Genomic DNA, 10,441 nt, shown 5'->3' on the forward strand with positions numbered 1-10,441 from the left:
TTATTTACTATTCGAATTAAACTTTCGAAGGAACACGAAATATTTATTTATAAATAATAAAAGTTGGTTCTTTGAGTTAATTTGGCAATTAAACGGATGTCAGCATAATCTATAAGATGAAATCAGAAAACAGTACCCCAAATAGATTTTAGCATCTTAATTAATATTAGAACTACAGGAATATGCAAGAATAATTAGAATATATACTTTTGGGAACATACATATTTTCTGCTTTGTTTCATTAAAAAAATGAAACAATCTTCATAATTTAACAGATCCAATATAGCTCTTACTAATTGTTATCTGACTTCAGTGAACCTGCAGAATATTATCAGAACTTCTAATTTTGGGATTGTTTAACAACAGATATATAACGTATATGAGCTTTAAAATTTGAGAAATTTGTGTACATATATTTAATAATTATTTTCTATTTTTAAAACTCTTTTTAAAATTTACTTGAAATATTGATTATTTATGACGTTGCAAATGACGCTTGCATGTGATTGGTGCATTTCTCTTGGGGTTCAAAATATTACTAGAAAAAAGGTCCAATGGCAAATGCGCATGAGTAATATGCGAAGCTTGGTCAGTGAATGGAGTGGGCTTTTGTAGCGGTCTTAGTATTCTTTTTGTATGGTGCAGACCAGACTTAACTTTAATCCATAAAACAATTGTAACTTATTTCTATATTGAACAGTATTTGCAAATATTAAGTAAAATATGGCTTCTCAAAATGTTGATCCTCGTCTCCCTACAACATCTGTCGATACGTCAAAGAAGTCATCAGATCTTAGCAAGCATGATGCTAGCTGTCATTCTGTGAAAAAAAGGTAAACGGCTTATATGATTTTTATTATGATTGTTCATTATTGGTAAAAAGCGATTATGTTTGAAAGATATACAGCCATATGAATATCATCTGATAGATATTTGCTTATGGAAGATATATTATAACTCGAACATATTTTGTAAATTTCTTAGTACATTGAAGCCCAGTTCTAACGACTGAATACTTTGAATTTCTATAAGAATTGAAGAATAAAGAACATTGTAGAATTTTATTTGGTATCAGTTTGTTTCATATATAGTGTTCTTTTTAATCATATTTAAAAGTAATTTTTTTTGAAAATCGTTTTTATTATGAATTGAGCTACATATAATTTCTTGCATAAATAACTGATTTTTTATAGATTTTACTAGCATAAAAATTTATCTTTGGCTTTTAAATTTATTAGTGTAACAAGTAGGTTGTTCTGATTGGTAAAAAAAATGTGTTTATTATAAAGTAAATTTTTTTTCAACTCTTGTATCAACCTCTCCTTTTATGAAATACTACCTTCAAAAGTATTTTTTGATTTTTATATTATTGTATATAATTTTTCAAGCTTCAATTTTTAACTAAATAGTTTTTTAATATTAAAGTTTTATTGATTTTCTAGAAAACTACATTTCTATTTGTAACATATTGAATCTACCATTAATGATAAAATACTTTCTATGTCTTTTATATATAGAAATGCTGTGGTATCTTGATGATGTAAGCTAGATTTTGTGATTCAAACAATTATGATGGCTACTTTTTATTTTAATGCACTATGTGAACTTATGTTTTTAAAATCTAGTTATATTTTGGATATTTGTGTATTGATTTGGAAATATAAAAAAAAATACAAAATGTCATCATATATTTTTCTTATTCAGTAATATTCTCTTATTACTGAGTTTGTAGCAAATTTTTAATTAGTTTACTAATCAGAAGTAAAACATGCAAAGTGCGTTTCATAGTAACGATGAGATTCACTTTGTATATTTGACACTATGACATTGTTGTATAAATTTAGTAGCATTTTTTAATCTAATTTTTATTGAATAAAATTTAAACATGGTTATTTTAGGAAGAAGTATATGAACTATATTTCATGTAACTTTTGATGTTCTACCTGGTTATCTGAATTAATTTAAAAATTGGTTATTATGTAACCTATAAAAACTAGTTTGTATTGAAGTCAGTGTGTAACTATGGCATTGAATTAACTCTATGTATTGAAACCATTCATCTAATGAATAAATCAACTGAAAATCTGATAAAAAATATTTTTTAGAATTTGTTTCACCTTCATATGTAACATAGCAAATTATCAAATTTTGTATGAAATGCAAAGACAGTTTCTAAAATGGCACTTGTTTTCCTGAATAGATTTTTAGGCATTTTAAAATCTGCTTCCTTTTAATGGGAATAGTTATAAACTTAGATGTCAATAAAGTCACTATGAATTAAATAATGTCTTAAAAAATAAAACTTCTGTTTTTTGCATGTGTAAATTAAGATTTAAGTTTTTGAAATAGAAATGAGATTTTGATAATTGAGTTAATTTCAAGAATTTTAAATTTATAATGGTTAATGTACCCTTTATTTTATTTTATTATTTTTTTTTTTTATTGAGTTGGGTAATATTTTTTTCTGTTCTGTATTTGGAATCGTAAAGAGTTTTAATATAATTTTTTTTGTTTCAGGTTGCAGCAGGAACTAATGACTTTAATGGTAAGTTCATTTAAACATCACAAAAACTTATGTAATTCTTTTCAATTTTATTTGTTCCTGGTATCTTAAAAGGGATATATTTTATAACCTATTAAAAGATGTCATGATTCTTATAAAAAAAATCTTTTTAATGTATAAAATTGAATTCTTTCCATAACATCATAAAGAATAAAAGATATAAAGAATTCCATCTCTCTCTCTCTCAAAAAAAAAAAAAAAAAAAAAAAAAATGTTATATTCTATATTTGCCACTTGCGGTTTAATTACTAATGGTGTTCTCTCTTTTAACTTTGTTTTTTAGTTAGAAAAAATGTCCCAAGCAGGAGTCGTCTTTTTTTAATAATAATTAAAAAAAGGCTTAATAAAAAATAACAGATCTTAAAGAATGAGTTAATAATAGATTTTTTTTAATAAGAGAAATCATTAAAAATTGTTTTATGTGAGTGAAAATAAAAAATCGTCAAAAAAATAATTGAAATTTGCTTTACAAATCTTATAGAAATAAATTTGTTATTTTAAATTCTTATGTTAAAATTTTTTTTAAGATTTTTATTTCGGAAATATTTTTAATTTTAATTTTTTTTTTTTTTTTTTTAAGAATCAATATTGTAGTTATATAATTGAATGTAAAATATATTAGCAAAATCTTGTCGAAGAATTGTTAGTGTAACTATTATACTTTTTTGTTGGCAGGAATTTCATGTTGATATTAAGATTGTGGGCTCTGATTTGTAGATACAGAGAAAAATGCATCCAGAAATTATGTAGTCTCTTATTCAAAATGTATAAAATATGGATTTTTTTTTTTTTTTTTTTGTCTAGATTAATATATGTTCAGTTATTCTCTGGAATCTGATTTATTTTAAGAAACTATCACTTAATTCTATGAATATTGTACTGGTAAATATAGTTTTGCATTGCTTTTGATTTATTAAAAAAAGATTAGTGGAATATTTATATGGTTGACGAATGACGAGAAATATATTAGTAACATAAAATCTTATTTTCTTAGACAAGTTAATTATTTCACTTTATTGAAATTATAAACTTGTGACTTCTTTTTCAAGATTTCAGTTTATTTGATAGTTGATAAATTTGATCACTATCCAAAATAATTGTGCTGCTTTTTTTTTTTTTTTTTAGTTGTTAATGTCTTGGTTTCATCTTTTCTCATACAGAACAGTTGGAAGTGAAATAATGGCCTTGAATAGATTATCACTTTTTAAAACTGAGTACAAAAGTATTAAATAGGAATGAGATATCTTTGATTCTTCTAAATATTCTTTAGAAAAAAATTCTTTTATCACGGTATTTTTATAGAATTTTTGTTTAAATAACTTTGCCATTATTGCCATTGTTTAATTGAAATAGCCTACTAACATTGGAAAAAGAACTGCAAATCAGATAATAGCTAATTTAAGACTTTAATTTAATAGGAAATCTGTCGTGCGTTTAGACCCGATATACCTTGAACTTATCAAAGATAAAGAAAAAAGACAGAAAAAAAAACACACCTTAATGTGAGCTTGGCATCATATGGAATTTAAAGTATGGGGTTTTTTTTTTTCACCCTAATCATTACTTAAGGTTCAAAGTTGAAGGATTTGCCTTAAAATAACTTTTGTGTAGCATAAAATTGAATGTTAACTTTTTGTGCTATGAATTTAACTTCCTAATTAGATGACGCATCCTATTTAGTGTATTTATTATTGCGGTCCTTATAATAACAAAAAGGATACTTGAGATATTGAAGTTTTTTATTGAAGTGTTACTTGCATTTTAAATTACTCAATACTTAATTGCAGATTTAAATACTACCATTTCAATAATCCGATGCACATGTCTATTCATGTCATAATAGCAAAAAGGTATTCATTTAAATAATCAATCACCCTTTATTTTATTACTTTGAGATACTTAGAAAGATTATCATTCAAAGCATAAAAAACAAGGAAAGTTTAAAAAGCAGTGGTGTTTTAAGTCATAAGGCCTGGACTGTGTAATAATGGAAGACAGTAATTTGGTTGGATGAGTCTTCTTTCATAGTGTACCAGACTGTTAGTTGAGTTTACATCTGGTGGGTGCCATCCCCAATCTATAACATTTACTGTTTGTTGCCAAGAGTGAAATATAGCGGGAGTTCTTTGAGAATTTGAACGGTCATATCAGTTGTGGGGGGGGGGCATGTTTACTCTATAAAGCACATTATTTCCAAGCATTATATGAACATTTTCATTAATCAAGTCTATTTTGTGGTGCAAACTTTATTTCCTCAATGGTGATGCTGTCTTCCACAATGGCAAGACTCCTGTTCACATAGCTCACATCATCCAGAACTGGTTTTATGAACATGAGGATGATTTGTCATATTTCCTCTGGCTTTTGCATCTGCCAGACAACAATATTATTGAGCATTTTATGGTCTATGTTGTAGATGAAACTTATTGTATTTACAGATTTTCAGGAAAGACTGTTGAAAGAAAAAATATCTTGAATTTATTTTATGTTTTAACTATGTTTAAGACTATTGTATATTTATTGTTCATTAGGTTTTGTTTTCACTTTAGTATTGGATTTTAAATTATTAGCAAAAATATAGTATAATTCTGTTATTATTAGCAAAAGTATAATTCTGATACATTGTAAGAAATAAATTTTCTGAAATGATAGAGCTAATTTAAGTTACATTTTTAAACACAAATTCTAAATGTATTTATTTGGCTTTTTTTTTTTTTTTTTTTTTTTGTCCCTTTTCAGATGTCTGGCGATAAAGGAATATCTGCATTTCCTTCTGAGGAAAATATTTTCAATTGGATTGGGACCATAAATGGAGCTCAAGGAACAGTAAGATAATAATTGTTTGATTTGATTCCAAATATAGATACATTTATGCCCTTTTCCCTTAAAGCTCCATTCAATTGAAATTTGATTTATTTCTAATGCATTAATTTTTAGGTCTATGAAGGTCTGACCTACAAAGTGAAAATGGATTTTCCTTATAACTATCCATACACTCCTCCTCATGTCCGGTTTACTACTCCATGCTTTCATCCAAATGTAGATGATCGTGGAAATATTTGTCTTGATATCCTGAAAGAAAAATGGACAGCATTGTACGATGTTCGTACAATTTTGCTGTCTCTCCAGTCTTTGCTTTCAGGTAAGTATGCCATGTGTTTTATTTATTTACTGATATAGTTGCAGTTTCTCAGAATAAAAATATCTTCATGTTTGTTTTTTAAAGATGTATATAATATTTTTAATGTAAAAATTACTGTTAGAGGAGATTTGGGGAAAACAAAACAAAAGTCTAAAAAAAAAAAAATTCAAACAATTAGCTTTTATTGCATAATTAAAAATTGTAACATTTTTATCCCACACCTCTGTTATATGAGGGAAATATATAGTAATTCATAACAATTGCGCTTGTGACTGTGCAATTGTTATGAAAGCTCCAATAAAGCCTTCCTTATGCTTCGTTATATATGAAAAAACTATTTTGTAGTTTTGATTAATATAGCATGCTCACTGTTTATAAGTTACTTTTATATTTATAAATTTACTCCATACACTATTAAATGTTTTTTTAAAAATGCAGTTCTTTTCTTTGTATTAAGTAATCTATTAATAAGTTTCCTAAAAATAAAAATGACACTTTTTATGATTTTTTTAAAATAAAATTTTGTTTTCTAGTTTTATTTACACTATTTTTTGTAATTCAATGGATTTTTTTAAATTGTATATAATGCATAAAATACAAAAGAAACTATTGAGTGGTTGAAAACCGTATAGATCATTCCAGTTTCGATTTATGAAGCAGATGTTCTTCTTCCATGAGATTCCCGAATTGCAGCTAATGAGCATTTGCGAGACTTCTGCAAGAAGATAATACTACTAAGTGAGATGGAAAATATAAAAGACTGTATTGCAGTTCAAAAGAATCATCAATGATGCTGGAATTAGTATCTAAAAAGAATTATACGTCAAATTCGAAAATGTCAGATTTAATATCTGAAAATAAACTGATTTTAAACTTTTTGGTTCAAGAATAATAATTTAAAGCTGAATTTTAATGAGCATTAAAACTTGTTGCCACATTCGTCCTTTATTGCAATCAATAATAAATCACAGATATTTTCATTTATGTTAGGCTGCACAGAAATGTTGTACCTTATTTATTACGGATGAGGCCCATTAGCTTCATAAAACTGGTGGCTGAAAAATTTGCAGAAATTGATGCCCAAATACTTGAATTGGCAAAAATGACTAAATAAAAAATTATCTTGCTTTGTACTGTTTTTTTTTGTTAAGTAATCATTATGTGATTTATATCATAACAGAATGTTTTGTTTTATTTCACCTGAGTCCTTAATTTTGTGTGACTTACATTTAAAGAGCATGAGGGGTAATAATTCCCACCTCTCATATATATAATATATTTAATATTGCTAAATTTGAAATAATAAATATTTTTTTCTGTATGTATTATTTCGTATAATGTTAAATTACTGCTTCCTTTCCTTGCTTTTTCCACTCCTTAAAACCATATTCCATTATAACTAGCGCATGAGTGCTGTTCTGACGTTTCTTTTTATCTTGAATATGCGTACATCACATCTTCCCTGTACATAATATGTAAAAGTAAAAATTACTTTTGAATTTCCTGCATTATCTTGAAATATATACCAAAGGGCAAATGGAATTCAAAATTAGACTAATACCATTTGAGAATTGTTTAATAGTTTGGGAAGTTGTTTAGTAGTGTCAAACTTGAAATCTATTTACAGCACTCCCTAAGTGTAAACTCATTTTAAATCAATCCACTGTTGGTTTAAAATCAAATAATTAATCTTTGGGTTGCGTTCTATGAAGCAGTTGCCTCTCATCCCTCCCAAAAAATGTGATACGATAAATCTGCAAATTTACATAGTAAATTTTTGGGAAACCGTAGCTAGTACTAGCCATAAGTAAGATGAAGTTTGTTGAAGTTGCATGCCCATAAGATAGGTAGGCACAACTATTTGAGGATTAAGAGGTTAAAAATTTAATTTTGCATATATTTGAAGAGTTCATTTTCTTTTATTGTTAAGATTTCATCTTTTTCTTTATTTTAGAACCAAATATTGAAAGCCCTCTTAATCTACAAGCAGCCCAGATGTGGAAGGACCAAGTATCATACAAAGCAGTTCTCCATGAGAAATATGAAAATGATGTGCGGAAAGCAAAAAAACTGTGAGGTTCCTCAAAACTTCAGAATTTTTTTAAGTGTATAATTATTTGCAAGTTTGTACACTTTTTTTTGTCTTGTGATTTTATCAAAGAAAAGCATTATCTATACAACTGATTTTTTTAAATATTGTATCATTTGTTAATACTGTAATCAGTGCAAGAAGTTTAATATATTTTATTAAATCTGTTTCCAGTTTTTAAGTAAATTTTTAGTGTATTTGTAAATTTATTTTGAATGTATTCTGTCATTTCATAAATTATTTGAATATCAGACTCTTTTTTTTTTAATATATATATATATATAAGGGAATTACCATTTTTGTTTGGTCATTTAAGAAACAAGCAAACTTTTTAATCATCATTTTTGTGATAACAAATGTATAATCTAAGAAGCTTGATTGCCATCTCTTAAAATATTCTTGTCATTTAAATTTTATAATTGATGAACTTTAGAATAGGGTACTTTTTATCAGCAATTATGTGTGATTTCTTTCACAATATATTTTCAACATTGTGCAATATAAAGTACTGAATTATGGGGTATAAATTACAGTTTATAAAAGTGCAAGTGCATAATTCATATTTGATTAAAATTATTTTCCGATTTCTTCTATAATGTAGTGTCAATGATATTTTAGAAAAATATATGAATTTTTTTTGAGGGAAGGGGAAAAAGCTGATTATATTTATAAAATGTTTTAAATTATTTCACTCCTACTTAACATTTATGCTACTGTGTGTGAATTGATCTATGTAAATGCAATTAAGTGTAATATTTTATCATTTTCATTTGTAAATATTCAGTTATTCTTATTTTTAAATTGACCGCTGATATTCATTTGTTATCATTTGCTTTTAATTGGATATTGCTTTATCTTTTGTGTCTGCTTTTTAAAGAATAAATATAAGACAAATTATTTTTGTATTTTGCTTTTAAAATATCTATTCAAAGCAGTCTTATTACTTAAAAGTTGATAAATTGTTCAGGTCATTATTTATAGGTCGGAAATAATTTCAATTATTTAACTGACAATCAGTTGAGAGGAAAATTAGAATGGAAATCACTAAATAAGTTTTTAAAGAAAGAAAACATTTAATCAGTTTTTCATTTGTTTAAGCCCTTGTAAAACCAAAAATAAGAAACCAATTATAACAAAAATTTCTGATATTTGGGCAGCTCAAAAATGCTGTTATAGATTTGTAATTCTCAAAATTCAGTTTAAGAATATTTATTATGTTTTATAGTAATCACTGTATAACAAGATGCGAAAATTATTCATCTTTCAGAATAATATCTTTTGTAAATATTTGCTTGACTATTTTTTTAAAGTATTCTTATAGTTTATAAAATTAGAGAAAATGTACAAATGTAGAATTCATTAAAATTCTACACTAGCATAAATTATGTAAGATATTACTTTGAAGTTCTGAAAATTTTGAAGTCTGAAGGTTTCTGGGATCCAGAATCTACAAGAATAAAATTGTAGTCTTGATTTCATTATAGAAATTTTATAGAATTGTTATATGATTATTTTAGAAATATGCTTCCGAGTGATGAAAAAAAAAAAAAAAAAAGTAAGACTGCTTTGACCACAACATCCAAAGAAAGCAACTCGATTCTTTGACGTGCATCAAATTTATATTTACCAGTTCAGTGGTACAAATTGCTAAAGAAATTAGTGTGGAGGAATACTGCAATAGCCAGAAAGATAATTAAGAAATGTAAAGAAATTTCAAAACTAAAGTAAAAACCTCATAATAAAATGCAGTGCTCTTTGTAAAAGAGCACATGTATTAGAGTGGAGCAACATAATGTTCGCCAATGAATAACGTTTGATATGAATGGATAGGATACACTTTATTAGCATGATTTCAGGATTGAATAAAGAATTCTATCATGTTGACATTCATAGGGTTTCCACGCCATCTGGAAAACAGGGAATTTAAAAATCGTCTGAAAAAAAATGGGAAATTTGAAAATGTTCATAAAAACAATGAATTTTAAGTTCCTCAGTTATTTTTTTACTTTCCAAAAAATACCGATCTCTATAAAGATTGCAAGAATAAAAGATCGTAGCCATAGCTTCCAAAAACGAAATAATATCGTTTGAGATTGTGTAATGCGGAAACTCGAAACCCTCTCGCCCCCTCCTTTTTTTGTATAGATAATTCCAGTATCGATTTGCGAAATAATAGTTTTTTTTTTTCCATGATATTCCCGAATTGCAGCTAGTAAGCATTTTCGAGACTTCTGCTACTGCACGAAAGAATAGAATACATTTCTCTAGTGGGATCAGCAACGTTCTATCTGCGGAAACAGTGTGATGCTGTTTACTTTCCCATACTTGAGTTTATTGAATGGTTTGTTGGTTATTTGAGAAACTGTGAGCTTATTCAAAGCAGATTAGTGAATATTTTTAAATCAACGAGCTGCTCAAAATCCGTATGTAACGCGAATTGGACAGATAAAAATAATCAATCCTGATTTTGCTGAATGGGTTCGAGAAGTTCCACAAAATCCATTTGTTGCGTACTTCTCGCTTTGTAAGAAAATAATAAGCCTAAGGAATATGGGAAAACAGTCACTTACTAGTTATTACAAAAAAAAGGAAAACATACAAGACCGTGTGCCAGTTCAAAAGAATCATAATTGATGCTAGACTTATT

At 26.7% G+C, this 10,441-nt stretch overlaps 1 protein-coding gene across 1 annotated transcript; it reads left to right on the forward strand.

Annotated features, from left to right (window-relative positions):
* The first annotated feature begins 558 nt into the window (after positions 1-558).
* On the forward strand, positions 559-8,688 carry LOC129960965 (ubiquitin-conjugating enzyme E2 C-like). The gene is made up of 5 exons (XM_056074745.1): positions 559-833; positions 2,518-2,545; positions 5,303-5,389; positions 5,501-5,705; positions 7,660-8,688. The coding sequence occupies exons 1-5, from the start codon at positions 724-726 to the stop codon at positions 7,779-7,781; spliced, it is 552 nt and encodes a 183-aa protein (XP_055930720.1). The 5' UTR covers positions 559-723; the 3' UTR covers positions 7,782-8,688.
* The last annotated feature ends 1,753 nt before the right edge of the window (positions 8,689-10,441 follow it).

This window comes from Argiope bruennichi, chromosome X2, assembly GCF_947563725.1.
Source record: "Argiope bruennichi chromosome X2, qqArgBrue1.1, whole genome shotgun sequence".
NCBI lineage: Eukaryota > Metazoa > Arthropoda > Arachnida > Araneae > Araneidae > Argiope > Argiope bruennichi.

Excerpts from the sequence above, each read along its gene's own strand:
- LOC129960965 (XM_056074745.1), top strand. The coding sequence starts at position 724 with ATGGCTTCTCAAAATGTTGATCCTCGTCTCCCTACAACATCTGTCGAT. Across the intron at positions 834-2,517 it reads TGTCATTCTGTGAAAAAAAG|GTTGCAGCAGGAACTAATGA; the intron begins GTAAACGGCTTA and ends TTTTTGTTTCAG. Across the intron at positions 5,706-7,659 it reads TCTCCAGTCTTTGCTTTCAG|AACCAAATATTGAAAGCCCT; the intron begins GTAAGTATGCCA and ends TCTTTATTTTAG.